Raw genomic sequence first — 19,211 nt, 5'->3', positions numbered from 1 at the left:
TTTTGCCTGGAAAATTCCATGGACTGAGGAGCCTGGCAGGCTATAGTCCATGGGGTTGCAAAGAGTCAGACACGACTGAGAGACTAAGCATGCACATATGCATACACATGCACATACACACACACATAGATACACACTGATTAATTACATAGTTCCACTTTCCACTTTTTCATCACCCTCCCTTTAAAAGAACATGGATCCCTGCTGACTGGCATGTGACTGGCATGTACTGCTTTGGAAAAGAAGGATACTTTCCCTTCCAACTGATGTCAGGCTTGACTTTTCAACTTATTAAGCCAATGACATGGGAGCCATATGACAGACTCCACATCCAGCAAAAGCTCTCTGTCCCCTCTATCAAGAGGATGGCATATTTCAGAAGAGTGCACTCTGTCAGCCTGGGTCTGGGAATGAAAAAGACACTAGTGCACACCTAAACCTTCACCTGCCATGTAACATGGACAAGAACAACAATTTGCAAGTATAAGCCAGGGATCTGGGAGCTGTTTGTTACCAGAGCATCAACTGACAAAAGCTGGCTAATACAAATTGCAACCCTAACATTTAACCTGCTTCACCAATTTAACTTATCTGTAGGGAAACAAACCTAAGAGATGTCATAAACAACTCCTAGGGGAGGTTGATTTCACATTTCATTATGAAAGAAATACTTCATGACTCATCTCCAGGTTTGCCAGGATCCAGCAATATGATGTAAAGCTATCCCATGTTCTACATCAGCAATTAATGCAGAGATGAAAGAAGAAGAGAATCAAGGGAATAGAAAGCAGGGAAATCTAGAGTCTATAGAAATGAGGACTACATGACTTCAGGTCACTGTACCAAGACCACAAGGAACAGTCATCCCATTGGAGAATGGGGTCATTCTATGACCGAAGACTGGGGAGCAAGCATATGGGTATGGACTGAAGTAGAGATATGAGGTTAAGGTATAGTTATCCATCTGAAATAATGATCTCAGTTTGTACTGACAGAAAAGAATATAAATGTTGTCATTTGGGCTATCCACAGTCATTGCTCCTAAGTCCACTTCAACTGAACAATAATATAATTGCTTCACCAATTTTGAAGTTCTGGTTTTAATTGTTCTCTATCTTAACTAAAACACACATAATAAATTTTTAAAACAGGTAATTCTTAGCACTCACAATGCACAGGGTTCATAATGTTTAATATTAGCACTGAGGAGCCAGAAGAAGGAATCCTTGCCCTCAAGAGAAGAAAGTATTAGACCATCTTCTAAGCCTGTGTCCTGCAGTCATCACATAAACACAAGCACAGACCTTTGGGGGTGGGGGGGGATATCAGCTAAAAATTAAGATACAAACTGACTCACATAAATGCTTGTAAGTATCTTTTCAGCCACAGAATGGATACAATCATTGAATACAATTGCTAATCAAAACATTAAGTTTAAAAAAAAAAATTGAGCAACCATGAGGCGGAAAAAAGAATGAATAATAAAGTTACCACTTCTTGAGGACCTACTGTGTGCTGGGCTATATTATCTTATTTAATCTGCATAGCAAATCAGTTGCATAGGCATTATTGCCTATTTTATACATGAGGAAACTGAGGTTAGGAAACAGAGAAGTTAGGTTACTAGTCTAAGGTAGTACACCTTGTAAATGGCATAGTCAGAACCCACCACATGCTGGTTCCAAACCTCTGCCCTTCCCGTTATCAAATGGCAGTGTTCTGGAATTTTATCAGCCAAGCAGATTTTTTTCCTTAAAATTTAAACTGTCTTATTCAAGGATTTTTAAAGGAGGCATTCAAAGTTATTTTTGTCACCTGTTTCAACATGTCACAATTCCTTATGCCAAGAATCTATTAACTTTACTTCACCCAAATATCTTGTGACAGAAATTAAGCCTATTTACTCTTCCCATGTCATCAAGGTAACACTTTTTATAGAAGCAGTAACAGAGCTTGAAGAGACAGTCTGTCTTTATGTAGAAACTAAGAAGAAACTGTAAGAAACTCTGCATGAAAAAGAATCACTTACACAGTTTCAAATTACTTTCATAACGTAGTTTTACTAATTTGTCTGCCGCATCATTATTGTTATTAATAAAATTACATTTAGGTGTTGGGGTAGATTGGAACAGCTGGGGTGAACAGTTGTGACCATTTTCTTCATCCATAAAACTTGTCAAATTAGTGGTTTTACGAGGATACAAAGTTTTTATATCTTTGAAATGCTGACAAAAAGAGCAATACCTAAAATGACAATGAATTTCAGACAATCCTAGCATAGGAAAGCCTGTTTGATTAGAATTACATTTATCTGAAATATACAATAATTGGACACAGTGTATTATTCATCCTGAATTAAAAAGCTGAAAGTAAATCTCAAGATGTTTCTCTATATATACCTTATTGTACCTGTTGGAGACCACACACACACATGTATATGCATATACATATAAATTACAAATATCTTAATGTCAGAAGGAACCTCAGAACCCATATCCTATAAGTCTGTCATTGACAGATATTGAGATAACTTCTGATAGGATGATGGCCACAAGGAAGGATCCTGGAGCCAGACCACCTGGGCTAAACCCCCAGCTCTGCCTGCACTGGCTGTGGGGCTTTGGGCAAGGTACTGTTCTCTTCTCTATAAAATTGGGAATAACAGAACTGGCCTCACAGGTTAGGAAGATTAATTGAGATGCCGTACATGTAAAGGGTTCACTGCACTTCCTTATGAAGAAGAAAAACTAAGAAACCCTGAGGCCAAATGGGCTGATGAGTGCCCTTCTAAGGAGATCCTGCTGTTAAATGTCAGAGCAACGTCCCAGGGCACCCGACTCTGTCAGTCTTGTCTGTTTGAAAACATTTTTAATAATCCATGTTCAACAGTTCACCGTGAGAAAAGTCCACTAATTTTTCCTGGCAATGTAGCCTCACCCAATTCCTTCTGAATTAAAAAACCACCCCAGCCTCCTCACATTAGGTGACTCCTCTAAAGCAGCTGCCCATTGGGGCAAGCAGGGAGAGGGAGGGATGGATTGTGGGAATAAATGCAAACTAGTATATATAGGATGGATAAGCCACAAGGTGTCTCAGATGGTAAAGAATCTATCTGCCTGCAATGCAAGAGACCTGGGTTCAATCCCTAGGTCAGGAAGATCCCCTGGAGAAGGAAATGGCAACCCACTCCAGTATTCCTGCCTGGAGAATCCCATGGACAGGGGAGCCTGGTGGGCTCCAGTCCATGGGGTCGCAGAGAGTCAGACACGACTGAGCAACTGACAGTTTCAGTTTCAAACCACAAGGTCCTATTGTATAGCACTGGGAACTATATTCCACATTGTATGCCAAACCATAATGGAAAGGAATATGAACACAAATATATACATATGCATAACCGAATCACTTTGCTCCACAGCAGAAATTAGCACAGCACTGTAAACCAACTATACTTCCATAAAACAAAGCAGGCAACTATGAACCCCACTCTCTCCGGACTTCCATCTCTCTGACGATTTCTTCAACCTCCTGCCCAGGCTGCCTTCCAACCCACTGCTCCTCTGGGTCCTCAGCCAATGCATTCTCCCCTCTCTCTTCCTAGGTAATTCTGTCCAATCACGTGACTGTCACTAGCACCTATATAATGATAACTCCCAAACATTTATTTTGTCCTTGCCTTCTTTCAAAAGGTCACTCCCACACAGCAAACTTGTCCCAGGCAACTCTACCTGGATGGTCCACAGGGATTTCAAATGTAACATTTTAAGATTCAAACACTCCATCCTTCCCCACTCAGCTTGCTCCTCCTCCTATACTCCCTACCTCATCACACAAGCTAAACATCCTAAAAACATCTTTGGCCCTCCAGTCTCCCCCATTCCCCCAACAAGTCAATCAGCAAAATTTCCAGTGTAAAATTCCCTACAGACTTCTCTAGTCCTTCTCTTCCCTCTATCCTTCCTGCCTGACCTGATCCTCCAGATGTGGCCCATCACAGCCCCCAGACTCACCCATGCCAAATGCCTTCTAGAAATAATAATAAAACATAAGTGGGACCATTTTGCTCCCCTGCTTACACAGCAGTCCACTGCCTACTGGAAAATTTCTAAGCTCATTGAAATGCCATGTGGGGCCCTCCACACCCCAATCTCCTCTCCTGCTGCTCCCTACCTGGAATGCTTCAGACCCACAACCTACCTGCACTTGTCACAGCTACTGTCACAACACATTGTCCTGCACCTCTCTACCTTACTTACATTATTGCACCTGCAACACCCTCTTCTCCTAGCCTACCTCCAATTCATCCTTTAAAACTCAAATTGGATGTCACTTTCCCCAGGAAATCTTCCCTAAAACTCCATAATGGAAAGGGTACTCTTTTATGTACTCCACTGGGTTCCCTATTAAACAGGTACAAACCTTACTGAAATTATTTGAAATAATCTGTTTGAAGCTTAAGTACACAAACACCAAAGGCTAAAAATGTGGTGCTTATTTCTGTGTCTGGCTTAATAATCTCAATCCAGAAACCTATAAATCTAGAGAAAGAGGGATATGAAGAGCAGCTTTGGCATACATACTGTGTTAAGATTATTGTATATACTATTTCAGGATGTTAAAACATTACTTTTATCCTGCTGAGGGATAACAGTAAAGAAAAGAATAGAAATCAATTTATGTAACTAATTATCTACCTAAATAGTAGAAATGAAATTACCATACTTTCTTTCTTTTTCTACTATAAATATTTAATATTCATATTCAGAACTTGTTAACTCAGCCTTGAAGTTTCCATTCAACTTGTGGGGCGGGAAGGGGGAGGCGGGGACTAAAGTGGTATGTAAAATTCACTGCTTTCCCATAAGATACTTTTCTCAGATACTCTGCTCGTACTAAAAGATTAAAGTCTACTTACTGAAAAACAAACACACACTCTAAAGGAAAGTCACCTAAAAGATTTAGTTCTCAGAAGAAGCCATACCATATTCTGGGGAAGGATCTACCTTTGATGAAAACACACACACACACACTAGGAGAGTCCAGCTGAGCCGCCCACTCTGGCACACAGAGGCGATTCTGAGAAGGACTCAGCAGCCTCTGCAGGCAACATCTGTCCTGAGCACCAATATTATGACCAGCAGATGATCAGGGCTCTTGGGAATAGCATGGATGTTCCCTCCTCACCCCAACATGAGCCCAGATAATGGGAGCCAGGCAAAGGCTTCATCCTGAACTTTCACAGCCAGCCATACAACATAGCCATACTACTATTAACTGTTCAATTTTCCACCAAAGAGAGAAAGCTGCTAACATATGGAGGTTGTTGAAGAGGTATGGTTTCCCCATCACTGCTGATGCTGCAGCCTGCTTCCTCAGGATGACAGACAGCTTACATACTTGGCTTGGAGAGTCTCTAAAGTTACACCCTCCCATCCAAGGAATCCTCATTTCCACTGTTGCTATGGACCACAAGAGGGGCAAAATGGTACATTTCAGAAAGTGGATGGGCCAACCCATTCCAGACCCTGAGCCTCTATTTCAGTGAACTGCAGAGACAGGCCAGCCTATCTCGTCAGTCAAGACCCAATTCTGAATTACATAGCCAAAGTTCAGAATTTAGCTCAGTTCAGTTCAGTCGCTCAGTCGTGTCCGACTCTTTGCGACCCCATGAATTGCAGCACGCCAGGCCTCTCTGTCCATCACCAACTCCCGGAGTCTACCCAAACCCATGTCCATCAAGTCGGTGATGCCATCCAACCATCTCATCCTCTGTCATCTCCTTCTCCTCCCGCCCCCAATCCTACCCAGCATTAGGGTTTTTTCCAATGAGTCAACCCTTCGCATGAGATGGACAAAGTATTGGAGTTTCAGCTTCAACATCAGACCTTCCAATGAACACCCAGGATTGATCTCTTTTAGGATGGATTGATTGGATCTCCTTGCAGTCCAAGGGACTCTCAAGAGTCTTCTCCAACACCACGGTTCAAAAGCATCAATTCTGCGGCGCTCAGCTTTCTTCACCGTCCAACTCTCACATCCATACATGACCACTGGAAAAACCATAGCCTTGACTAGAAGGACTTTTGTTGGCAAAGTAATGTCTCTGCTTTTAAATATCCTATCTAGGTTGGCCATAACCTTCCTTCCAAGGAGTAAGCGTCTTTTAATTTCATGGCTGCAGTCACCATCAGCAGTGATTCTGGAGCCCAAAAAAATTAAGCCTGACACTGTTTCCACTGTTTCCCCATCTATTTCCCATGAAGTGATGGGACCAGATGCCATGATCTTAGTTTTCTGAACATTGAGCCTTAAGCCAACTTTTTCACTCTCCTCTTTCACTTTCATCAAGAGGCTCTTTAGTTCTTCTTCACTTTCTGCCATAAGGGTGGTGTCATCCGCATATCTGAGGTTATTGATATTTCTCCCGGCAATCTTGATTCCAGCTTGTGTTTCTTCCAGCCCAGCGTTTCTCATGATGTACTCTGCATATAAGTTAAATAAGCAGGATGACTGACCACTATCAATTGCTTTTTTTATTCCAAAGGAACAGCTGGGTGTTTCTTCTTGCTGTTGTTGTTTGTTGTTCAGTCACTAAGTCATTTCAGACTCTTTGTGACCCCATGGAGTGCAGCATGCCAGGCATTCCTGTCCTTCACTATCTCTTGGAGTTTGCTCAGACTCATGTCCATTGAGTCAGTGATGCCACCCAACCACCTCATCTTCTCTTGCCCTCTTCTCCTGCCTTCAGTCTCCCCCAGCATCAGGGTCTTTTCTAATGAGCTGGCTCTTCGCATCAGGTGGCCAAAGTATTAGAGCTTCAGCTTCACCATCAGCCCTTCCAATCAATGTTCAGGATTGATTTCCTTTAGGATTGACTGCTTTGATCTCCTTGCAGTCCAAGGGACTCTCAAGAGTCTTCTCCAGCACCACAATTTGAAAGTATCAATTCTTGGGTGCTCAGCCTTCTTTATCATCTAACTCTCATATCCGTACATGACTACTGGAAAAACTGTAGCTTTGAGTATACAGACCTTTGTCAGCAAAGCAATGTCTCTGCTTTTTAATACGCTGTCTAGGTTTGCCATAGCTTTTCTTCCAAGGGGCAAGCATCTTTTAATTTTGTGGCTGCAGTCACCATTCACAGTGATTTTGGAGCCCAAGAAAATAAAATCTGTCACTGTTTCCACTTAGGGCCCAACACAGCAAACCACTGACTCTGAGAGCCTCCCCTCCTTGACTGGGGAAGCTGTGCAAATCACCCCGCTATTCTGTTATCTGTATCATTATTAATAGTCATTAAATAATGTTTTCTCCAAAGTGAGAGAAAATACATTAATTTGATGATAATAGTATAAATCTAAGCAATAACCAAACCCCTACTTCCTTCTCATGGGTCTGATCTATCTTCATGCCCCGGGGCAGTTGTTTCCCTCTCACTTATTCCCTATCTGAAGGAGAAGTTACACAGAATCTAATGTTGCCTGTTACAGGAAATGGTTAAATGCAATTGGATAACAATGGATTATGAGGTAGAAGGCAATATTCCAGCCACTAAAAGCACAAATGCAAACTGCTGCCCCAAACAACAGGCTAAAAGCAATGGTGAGCACTTCCTCTGAGGGGGTCACATGTGTCTCCAGGCTGCACAATTTAAACTAGTCACTATCATTCCTGAAAAGTCAGCTCTATTTTCCAAATCTGAAATAGTCACAATTGCTGAAGCCCAATCTGGCTTGCTCCTATCAGCTACAGTCTTCCATGCCTATCTCAGAGAACGAAAATCTGTGTGTGTGTATGTGTGTGCATGCACACAAACCCTCATTAAGAAGATAAAGTAAATAAATTTCCCGCCAAGCTCACAGTACACTCAAAGTCAACTGTGCTGTATTTACTCACATAATCAGTCTCATCTGCACTTATTTTTCTAATGAAACAGGACTGGAAATTAAACATGGCTAAACAGCAGCTAAGTCTGACTGCCTAATGGACTGGGGCACTCTGCTGAGGGAGGGAAGGTCCCCCCAGAGGCTCTGAGCCACCGTGGGTTCCACCTGGAGCTGAGCTGTGATTTCTTTTAGGACACTGGGAAAGGTGCAGTTTGCAGCTCTGGCCACAGGGTAGTGCAGTAATTCTGCAAATAGTTACCCCCTCCCCCATCACTGCCGCCCCCCTGCCCCACCCCACCCCTAGTTCCTTCCTAAAGAGAATGGGACCATTTGGTCTGAGTCCTGGGCACCTACAGGAACGTTTGTGAGATTCCTGAGAAACCCAGAGTATTTGTAAAACTCCAAATCCAGTCACTGTAAGCACTGGCTCCTAGTGCAGAAGGACTGTCGCTGAAGGGCTGACAAGAATTGTAAAGCTATAAAAAGTGATTAGCCTATTTATTACAAACTTGGTTTACTTAGGTTTTTATGTTTATTTCCCACTATATCCCCACTAGGATACAATTAACCACCCCCTCACTCATCAAAATTGTATTAGGAAGACTCACGAAAATGAAATAAATGCTGCATCAAAATGTAACCTCCCAGAACTGTGGAATTGTAATGTTACTATGCAGAGCCTTCTCAAAACAAAAAGAAGATGATGCAAAATTTTTAAAGAGCTTCTTTTCAAAGAAATGTTTATTCTTTACTTCTTGCTACTCAAGGTTTGGTCTAAGGACTAGCAGTTCTATCTGGGAGCTGATTAAAATTGCAGACTCATAACCCTACCAGGGAAACCTGGTGTGCTGCTGTCCACGGGTCCCAAAGAGTCAGATACGACTGAGTGAACAACAGTAACAACCCTGCCCTGCACCTATTAAATCAGAATCTATATTTTATCAAGATACAAGTTATCTAGATGCAGCTTAAAACTTGAGAAGCGCTGGCCTGAGTGATAGGTAAGTATATGGATCTTTGTACTTCAAAACTATTTTCTAAGCCCTAAGTCTTTTCTTCCTCAAGATACATTTTATAGAAAAATAAATATATCTTGAAATTCGAAAACAAAAGCAGACAGATTATTTCCCAGAACTGCTAATGATCGGCTAGAATAAAGCCTTTTTCTATCTAAACTGCCAGGTAACTAATTATCATTTCAATGAACGCTGACAGAAAATTTAGTCTGTCACTTCATAACTCAGGTAAACAGTGCAGGTATGACAAGAAAAATTTACCTAAGACTAACAGGCTCCCATTACAACCTCCAGAGGATTTTCAGAAACTAATTTCCGTTCCATAAAAAAAGGAAAAATAAAATTATTTCAGTTCAAGTTAAGCACATAGCTCTAAACTGAGTTGCTATGTTAGTGTGGTCACCAAATTACAGCCACTGTTGTTTACCTCAGCTAACAACAAGCCTCCTGGGAAGAAATTAACGTGAAGAAGCCTAAGTACCCTCCACGCCTTTCCTCACATGTGAGTAGAGAAATTGCAAAGGGTAAAATACACAAGTGAACACAATTAATGACTTTGGCTCTCTTTGATTCCTGCTCGTATGTGATAGGAATGATCATAGAATTCTGAAGCAGGAAGGACTCAGAGATAACTTCCTGCTGCCAGTCCACTTACTCTGGAAACTTGTTCTACAAAGTCCCTGGCAGGGGGTCTCAGCTTCCTAGGGACAGGTCATCGATACTCTCTGAGACAGCCTTGTCACTCACACCCACTGATCTTAATGACATCCTTGGACAACCCAGTGAAATACCTGGGAACACTCAGAGCTCCTGTCATATCCCCAGGTATTTCATGTCCCCAGGTATTTCATTTCCATAGACTAAAACCCATTAAGTTCCTCGGATGGTGTGGTACCCTCTCATCCTGGTATAACTGTGTTATTTTGTTTTTACTGAAACTAAATTATGATTAGCCTGACATAATTTAATGAGACCCACAGAGCCAAATGAAGTCATTTGATGTAATGGGTGGTAATTCAATACATTCTGAGCGAAACATCAAAGATTATGTAATGGTTAATATATCCACACGTTACTAGTACAACTGTAAGTAAGGACGTATTTGTCTGCTCAACCATGATGTACAACTAAGAAAAACTACTGACTCCTACTCAAAAAGGTCCCTGGGTCCTACTGCCAGGGACAGAACTCTGCACCAAATGGATGACCTGACCCAATGTGACCTTTCTGTATCCTTCCCTGTTTATGATAAAGAGACATTTTGAAGGAAGTAAAGGGTATAAAAGAACTGTGTTTGGCATTCATGAAGCAATTGACACTTTCATTACTTAACATCACAACCTTATGAGGTAGGCCAGTATAAGTGCCATCATTTTATAAGTGATTAAACAAGGCTGAGAATAGGAAATGAGAAAGACCGTGAGCTGCCCAGGGCCAAAAAGAAAGCAAGGTTGGAGCCAGCTGAATTCAGAAACCTCAATTAAATCCCCAAACAAAAGAGAACAGGCAACACTAAAATAAGTTTTATGGGTTCCACTTTGAAACAAAACAAGGAAACATTATGTCACCATTAAATGATATTAAAATCATCTTTTATGGCCCTGATTTTGCCACCAAGGCTTTATCCCCCCCAAAAAAAAAAATCCTGCATTTCATTTTTAGGGAGTTTTTTTGTTAATTTGACTGTTATTTTAACCAAAATTATGCCAAAGGGCCTCGTTCAAGTTGCTAAATTTAAAGTGCCATTGATTAGATCCATTCTGGTTCACAAGGACATTCTCCCGAAATAGACTTTTAGCATTTTATAACCCTCCTACATTTTCACAGAAGAGAATCTGGAACACAGGAAGGAATCATTTCCTCACACACAAGACTCATTTTCATCGTCATCAAAAGGCTGCTGCTGCTAAGTCGCTTCAGTCGTGGCTGACTCTGTGCGACCCCATAGACGGAAGCCCACCAGGCTCCCCCGTCCCTGGGATTCTCCAGGCAAGAACATTGGAGTGGGTTGCCATTTCCTCCTCCAATGCATGAAAGTGAAAAGTGAAAGTGAAGTCGCTCAGTCGTGTCCGACTCTCAGCGACCCCGTGGGCTGCAGCCTACCAGGCTCCTCCATCCATGGGATTTTCCAGGCAAGAGTACTGGAGTGGGGTGCCATTGCCTTCTCCCATCAAAAGGCACTTGGTTAAAATCCTTGGTTAGCGCCCGTCTGCACATCCAGCGCGCATCCTCCCCATTATCCTGACACCCAGTTTGAGAAGTTGGGTCCTCAGCTTCGGGGCCCTGAATTAACCAGTCTCCCCCAACACCCCACCCTGGCTTCCTCCAAGATACACCACTCAGGGAACCACAGGGGGATGCACCCCTCAGCTCCCTGCGCTCAGCACTGCTCTGATTCCCACCTCTTACTGGCCACCAGCCCCTCCAAGGGCGCAGCCCTCCTGCCCTGGCCCTGGCAGCCACTCTGCTGTAAACTTTCTCATCCTTGCACCTGGGGTGGCCCTTTGACACACTCTGCGTGCTCTGAGCCAATGATGGGCCCCGCAGCCAACCATCCTCCATCTTCAGCCAATGAGAAGCAGCGCAGCCAACAGGACTGCTCTGAACCAATGGGCTCCAGCACGCCCGGGGCTCAGGCCACGCCCAGTGGAGGTGGTGGGTACCGGTTTCTCTTCTCCTTCTGGTAAACTGCTTCCAACTGTACGGAAGGAATGGGGATAGGCCTGAAAATGTTTGCTTTGTTGGGGCTAGAGGAAAGGGTTGAGGGTCAAGATCAGGAATGAGGGGCCGTTTTCTGACCGTACCATGGGGGGAGCCTAAGGAGGCCTGGGAGAAGGTGATTGATTTTTAAGAACCAAATGGGCAGCTGGCGCTCCTGGGAAGCCTTCGGCATGGAGATTACGTGGTTAGTGGCTCCTCCACTTGGCTCCCAGTCCCCCCACAGGGGTGCAGTCCATCCCCAGCTGAGTTATTAATAGTTAATAACTTCATCCAACAAGCTCCACGCTTTATTCCCTCCTTATGTCTGGTCATAACCTTCCCTCCATATGGACTTTCCTCCCTTTCACCTTCTCCTTCTGAAAGTCCACTTCTCCAGGATGCCTTTCACAGGCCCCTCTGCCCTAAAGGTTTCTTCCCCTACCCTTGTTGTTGTTGCTCAGTCGCTTAGTTGTGTCCGACTCTTTTGTGACCCCATGAATTGTAGCCCCCAGGCTCCTCTGTCCTTGGGATTTCCCAGGCAAGAATACTGAAGTGGGCTGCCATTTCCTTCTCAACCCAGGGGATCTTATCGACCCAGGGATAGAACTCACGTCTCTGCTTTGGCAGGCGAGTTCTTGACGGTGGAGCCACCAAGGAAACCTGCCTTCCCCTCAACGGGGCAGCCTCAGCTTCTTCCTATAGCAAATACTCATCTGGATGGCTTACTCTCCTTCAAGTTCCCTACAAATCCACTTTCTTTTGCATTACTACAGTAGGGTTTGGTTTTTTGTTTTTTGTTTTTTCTTCTAAACTACAGGTTTCAACCCATGGATAAGGAACTTTTTAAAAATAGAATATAAAATATCAAACTACATCTCCCATAATGCGGGTAAGTGTTATTTGTGATACTTGTTTCAGTTATGAGTCTGTGTGCACACAAATGATGTGGTGGGTTGCAGTGTTAAACATACTTGCTACTGTGAGTCATGGTAGAAAATGTTTGAAAGCAACTGCTCTCTGACACCTAACTTAGAGGCTGCCTAATGCTCTGTGAATGCTCATTGAACAAATTGATGAGTATGATACGATCCACTTATTACAACTTCAAAGGTTCCACTTGGAAAGAATATAAAGTAGAATGCCTATTGGAACCAAAAGAAATGGATTCTGGGCCATGTGAAGCTATGGGGCGAAGGAGTAGGAGAGAAGGATCTGAGTATTTACTATTTTATTCCAACAGACTTCCTCCCCAGTAACTAACATGTGTCTATATTTAAGGGAGACTAGATACAATTTTGACTTAAGTTCACTGTGGAAAGCTTAGCTCGGTCACTGAAACCACCTCATGATTACAGAGTTCTGAATCTTTAAAATACTTGGTATAGGTAATTCCACCATGACTCATAAAAGGATCTTTCAGAGACACCATGAAAGCCTTTGTTCCAGTTCTTTCTTTGCCCAAGATGCCTCTATGTCCTCTCAATACCCCACCCCCACCGTCTGTAAAAATCCCATTCATCTTTCAAGGCTTAGTTCAAAGGCCACCTTTTCCACGGAAGCCTTTTTTTTAAAACTCGATTTTTCCTCTTTCCCTCCTCCACCACCCACCCACCCTGGTCCCAAATATGGTCTTGTTCACTTCTGAATCACCAGTATTGAAGCCTTCCTTTTATATGTGTGTACTTGTCTCATCTCCACTAGACAATAACATGCACAACTCACGGTTTACTCTTCTCTGCATTCCCTGTGCTAACCAGCACAAGCTCTTGTCTTTAAGAGATGATCAATACAATGTGTTAAGTGAATAAATGAAAGCAACGGTTATGCTGTTCAAAGGGATGGTCTTTATTTTAAAGGCTCTGAGGAATGGCATACCTGCCCAGCAGCTGATCAAAAGCTCGCGGAGAATTGGAAGAAGAGGGGATGGAGGGGACAGAGGTGGAGTTTGAGAAGGGGCTCGGCTCCTCTAGGCATCTGCCCCTTTAAACTTACTGAATTCCTAGCTCTTCAGGGATTCAGCTCTGGGAATGAAGCTAGGGAGGTAGGCACAAGATGCATGCCTTCACCTGTTCCAAACTCTCCACTCTTGCTTCAAACCAGAAATGGGAAGTAGAAGTGGGGATAAGGGCAACCCTTCTCAACTTTAAGGTATGGCTGAAAAGAAAAACTGAAACTTCTATCTGGATGATTCAGGTTCAAAATCTCCGCCTCCCCCACCTTGAAAAAAAAGAATGGGGGTTTCTGGAGGGTAGGGTAGGAGGGGAAAAGGTGTGCAAGGAAGCAGAGGAGATTAAATTCAACAGTACTGAGCTCTTTAGTTCATATTGTCTCTACAATCATTTGGGGATGCTTCCAGTGACCACTAGACTAAGCTAGCTCAGGTTCAAAGGCACAGTCACAGCTAATCAACTGAAATTTGTTTTATTGGAAAATGATGTCCAGCAGTGAAAACACTGTTTGTTAAAATCCCATTCTCATTTGCCTTAGTACCTTCTCCCCCCCACTCCACCCCAAAGAACAGTGTTTTCCTAAAAGGGATTAAAAAAAGAAAATTTTAATGGTCTCTATTTTAAATTTATATACATTTTATAAGCTAATTCAAATAGGGCAGCAGATGTAATTTCCTAAATCATGGTATTTTGTTTTCAAATCTTTAATTTTAAATTAATATAATTAAGGGCTGACCTTCTCTTTCTTTAATATTATACCAGAATCTTCATCAAGATTTTGTTTTGTAATAAATTCCAGACCTGCCCTCATAAAATGGGAATACATCTGCAATACTTTAGAAAATATGCTGGATTTAAAATCAGAAAAGTTGAGTTTTGAAATTAATGCTTGGTTCAAACAAGGCTCCTCCACTTCTAGATGTGTGACCTTGGGCAGGTCAGCTAATCTTCCCAACCCTCAATTTCCCAATCTGTAAACTGGGAATAAAAACAGTACTTGGTTGTTCCCTAAGGTTGTCTTGAAAATTAAATGAGCCAAGACATGTAATGTACTTAGAACAGAGTTTAAAGATGCTAAGTACATGCACTGTACTTAGAGCATGTCTGGCTAAGTGTCTGGTAAATGTTAGTTTAAAAATTCTGCTGTCATTTGTTTTATGGTCTCAGTAAAGTCATTCTACAGTTCAAGGCCTCTATTTCCTTATCTGTAGAATGGGGCTACTACCACTTACCACCTCTGGGATTGTTATGAGATTCAAGTAAGGAAACAATGGATATGAAAATGTTTTGACCCACAGAAAGTACTCAAATGTTAGTTATTTGGGGTCACCTATAAGCTTAAAAGTAAACCATAAACTTAAAAACAGAAAAACGTAAAAGTCAACCATAAAACTGAGTTAGAAAATAGCATCCATTCCGTGTTAGAAATGTATACTTAAGGAGTTTGGTTTCGCTTTAACTGATCAGAAATATATAAGCTCTCAGAAAACGTAACTTCTGCATCTGCAAACTAGAAACACTCCCTCAGTCAAGCCAAAGTGTTCTATGTTGTAAGCAAGAAAGCCTGCACAGTTTCATAAGCCAAAGAGAAACTGATGGATTGATTAGAATCTGACTGCATGTACAGCAACTTTAAAAAAAAAAAAAGCTTATTTTTTAATTTTTTTAAAATAATAAAAGTACTGTAGCTAATGTAAATTTCAAGTCAACTCAACAGACATCTTTTGTGTAACTGTGCTCCAGGTAATTCAGCCGGAAACTAAAGATGCAGAGGAAAAGAGAGCTTGGGCATGTGCTGGAAAAGTCACAGATTATGACTGATAATTTCAAAATATCTCTTTAAGAGTCATAAGGGGGCTTCAGTTTTGAATCAGCAAGCAGACAAGCAGCCTAAAAACCCACCAAAGCAAAAAGTTCTTTCCTTTGACTGAAAAACTGCCTTTTAAAAGCAAAAGTCATTTTCAAGCACAGTTTCCATCTCCAAACCTACTGAATTTGTGCCGGAAACCAACATTTCAAACCTGTAAAGTAATAAGTATCTGTAAACGAAAGACTGAAATAACCCCAGAAGCAACAACACAGTAATTAGCGACTTTTATAGAGTAATAACATGTTTCATATTCTTTCTACACTGACTCTTTGAAGTTGCCAGTGTAATATATCTTCTATTACATTAGGGCCCATCCTTGTGTATTTTATAGATGCCAGCATTATGCAGAGCAAGCTGCACTTATTCATCCTCCGATCTTTTATAAGAAACTGTTTGCTAATGCACTAGCTTTGTGTCCAGTTTAGTTAGTTACACCTGGCTTTAGACAGAGTAGTCACTGGAAGCATGAAGCAAGGGAAACATACACATATCCACAAATCATCTATATGATCTATAAATCAAATAGCAGTTTAGCTTTAAAATTGCACACTGCATATTCATGTGCACACCACTTGCAGTTTTAGACACATCTGAACTCTTTACTGAATTAAAGAAGAAAAGGGAGGGGTAGGGGGAACCAAACCTCAGCTCTACAATAAGCGATTTCCAGAGGCAGAACAGAATGCAGTTAATATGCTTGTTCCACAGATGTTCATTCCGTAAATATTAAACATAACACAAGTTCCTCCAGGAATATGCAGGCAGTAATTTTACCACCTGAATAGGGCTGGTTGGAAACATTTAGGAGATGGGGGGGGGAGGCAGTGGATAAGAGGGATGTGGAAGCAGCCAATGGGATTTTTAACACACCCGAAACTAGAATTAAACTGTTTCCAGCGGCGCTTTACCTACAGCAGCTCCTCAATGTGAGAAGCCCGAGCCACAGAACCCCGAGGGCTACCGCCAGGCCGCCCGCTCCCCAAGCTTCGAGCTGTGAGCGCAGAATAAAGGGACACACGGGGCGCCAGTGGGCTGGAGCGGGGACAGGAGGAGTGTGGCCAGGCGAGGTGTGAAGAAAGAACCCCAAGGGATTGCGAACCTCGAGGAAATGAGTCTCCCAAGGCCAGGGCCTCCGGAATTCCCGCACGGAGAAGCACGCGCCCCACTGCCCTCGGGTTCACTTTCTATCTCGGGTGGGAGTGGGTGGGAGAGACAGAAAGGATGCGGCCGCCAGGACCCGGCGCAGACAGGCGGGAGGCTGGAGCATCCTCTAAGGGCACTTGGCAGCAGCCTCAACTCCAGGGGGTCGCTGATGTGAACGACGGGGTGCGCAAAGGGAGGGAAGGGAGGTGAGAGGTGCGGGGGCGAGGTGGGGGAACCGAGGGGTGGATCCCCGTCACTAGTGACACGTTCTAGAAATCGGTGCATTATCAAGGCTGCGCTCTGCCCCTGGCTCCCCAGATCACCGGCCCCCGGGGTGGGGGCCGACAGCACTGTGGGGAGGAGACGGGAAAGGGGGCCGAGAAGACAAGCGGGCGGCCGGGCCTCCCCCTGGGGGAGACGGAAAGGAGCCGGCTCGGCAGGCGCCCCGGACCCTCCCCGCCCCCACGGTGGCTGGTCGCCCGAACCCCCGACCCAGGTGAGGGCGCGCGGGCCGCCACAGTCTCCCCTCGCCGCTCGCGCCCGCCCAACCGGCGGTCACAGGGACTCACCACAGCGACTCGAGGTCCCATTCCTGGAGCAGGGCTAAGTCGAAGCTGTCCATGGTGGGAGGTGTCAGCGCCGCCGCCGCCGTCGCCGCCGCTGCCGAGGATCCGGCCGCCCGCGCGCTGCAACGAAAGGCGCCGCTCAAGGTGCATCCCGGCCGCGCCGGAGGGGCCGCCGCCCGCCCGCCGCCCGCCCCCGGCTCGGGGCTCCCGGCGCCCCCCTCCCGCCTCGGGGCCGGCCGGGCGGCGGGCGGGCGGCGGCCAGCGCACTCACCCGCTCGCCGGCTCGCGCAGGCACACTCCGCAGAGAGCGGCGCGATCGCCGCCGCCGCCGCCACCTCCTCCTCCTCCCCCCCACCCCGCCAGCCCGCCCCGCGCCCGCCCCTCCTCCCGCCCTCGCGGCGGCCCGGCCCGGCCCGGCCCGCTGCAGCCGCCGCCGCTGCGAGCCCGCCCGCCCGCCTTTCTCCTCCGGGAGGCGCGTGTGCGCGGGCGAGGCCGAGACGCGCGCGCGCCGTGAGCCCCGCGCCGCGCCCGCCCCGCGCGCCCCTGCGCTCCCCGCGCCGCTCCCCCGGGTCCCGACCGCTAGCAGGCCGCACCGCCCTGCCCACCCCGACCCCCGCGTACCGCTCCGCGCCGCGACCCCGGCCTCCCGGGGGCGCCCGGCGCGATCCGGCCAGCCGGGCCGAGGGGCGGGCGGCGGCACGGAGGGTCGGAGATGCAGAGCTAGTCCGGGGCTGCCGCATCTTCTGCCCCGGCCCCGCCCGGCCTCCCCCCTCCCACCCCCGGGTGCACACACTTCTTGGGGGGTCCGGTCTTCGCCTGACCCGGCCGGGAGCCCCCCGCCGCGGGCCGGGCGATGGGGTGGCTGCCGACCTGAGTGGGTGCTGGGAGATGCCCTGGCCGCTCCAGGCGCGGAGCGAGTTGGCGGTGCAGCCTGCAGTAGCGCCGTAAACAAACCACTTAAAATATCTGGAGCCAGTAAGTTACGTTAAATCAAGGGAATCGGGGATGAAACCTCTTCTGAGGGGACCTACAGTTTGGGGAAGGTACCCCCATCCCCAGTGCTCCAGCTGGCCCGACCCTGGAAACCCATCACCTTTCTGTTTCTTTCAGGGAAGGAGGACAGGCCTCTGGGGGTTGACTGCAAACTTCCAGCCCTATCTTCTGTCTGACAGAAGGATGAAAGAGTGTCACTGTGGCTCCTGAAAAACCAAGTTCTTATTATTACTACTTCCTGGAGTTTAAAGATCACTTCCCCCTCCCTTGCTTTTGTGTAAGGGCTGAGAAGCCGGCGTCTCGATCAGCGCCGTAGCCCTGTTTGTTTCTCTATAGCTGGCCAAAACCCAGAACCTCTCTTTTGTCTCCTGACTCTCCTGTCCTCTTGGCCACAGCGCTGGGAGCCTGGCCCAAGCTTCCAAAGACTTCCTGGAGAGAGCAGTACAGGGCAGGGTAATACTCATCCCTTGCACCCAACCCCCCAGGGCCCTGCCGTAGGGAGCCTTCTGGCACGCTCCCCCTTTGTTCATTCAGGGGAACCACTGCCGGTGGCTACCAGAAATCTAGACCCTTGGGTAGAAGTCAGTCACAGGATCTCTCCATCTGGAGGCAAGCCCGCCTCACCTCCCTGACCTCTGAATGAGGATTAACAAACTAAGTCTGGAGCACATGCAGGAGAAGAAAGGACCAAGGAGAATTCTTTCCTGTTTGGGGTTGGATTACAAAAACGCTCAGCCCCCTGCTGCCTTCCCCCAGCTCTGATGTAGTCCTTCCTTTATTAGCATCCATAACTAATGTGCAGAAGGTAAAACAGTAAAGGAAGGCAGAGTCTGACAGAAAGGAATTTCCCTCAACACGGTTTGAGGGAAAAGAATTGTTATTTTACAAGCTGATAACTCCCAGCCCCTAAAGACCTCCCTTATTAGTTGGAGGTAGTAACAAGGCTAGGAGGAACAAAGGGAATGTGAATATGGGGGAACACATAGGTGTGAAGCACTCTCTTCCCAAGACCCAGTCAAGGGTGTATTTGGAGAGACTGGGAGGGAGGGGGGAATCTGTCTTCTCAACGTCTCCTTAGTATAAGCCTT

At 45.6% G+C, this 19,211-nt stretch overlaps 1 protein-coding gene and 1 long non-coding RNA gene across 3 annotated transcripts in view; one reads left to right on the top strand and one right to left on the bottom strand.

Moving 5' to 3' along the window:
* The window catches only part of AFF3 (ALF transcription elongation factor 3), a 555,281-nt gene extending 537,851 nt beyond the window's left edge, over positions 1–17,430 (bottom strand). For both annotated transcript variants that reach the window (XM_081484340.1, XM_081484341.1), the window contains exons 1-2: positions 17,402–17,430; positions 17,134–17,250 (exon numbers count right to left, since the gene is read on the bottom strand). In XM_081484340.1, coding sequence (XP_081340466.1) covers positions 17,134–17,186 — 53 coding nt within the window. In that variant the 5' untranslated portion in view covers positions 17,187–17,250; positions 17,402–17,430. The remainder of the gene's footprint in view (positions 1–17,133; positions 17,251–17,401) is intronic.
* On the top strand, positions 11,531–12,481 carry LOC145503889 (uncharacterized). Its single transcript, XR_014051871.1, has 2 exons — positions 11,531–11,807; positions 12,183–12,481. It is a non-coding gene; the product is annotated as an uncharacterized LOC145503889 (long non-coding RNA).
* Positions 17,431–19,211: the final 1,781 nt, after the last annotated feature.

This window comes from Giraffa tippelskirchi, chromosome 4, assembly GCF_054371585.1.
Source record: "Giraffa tippelskirchi isolate mGirTip1 chromosome 4, T2T-mGirTip1v1.2.pri, whole genome shotgun sequence".
Lineage (NCBI taxonomy): Eukaryota > Metazoa > Chordata > Mammalia > Artiodactyla > Giraffidae > Giraffa > Giraffa tippelskirchi.
This window is presented reverse-complemented; position numbering and strand designations above follow the sequence as displayed.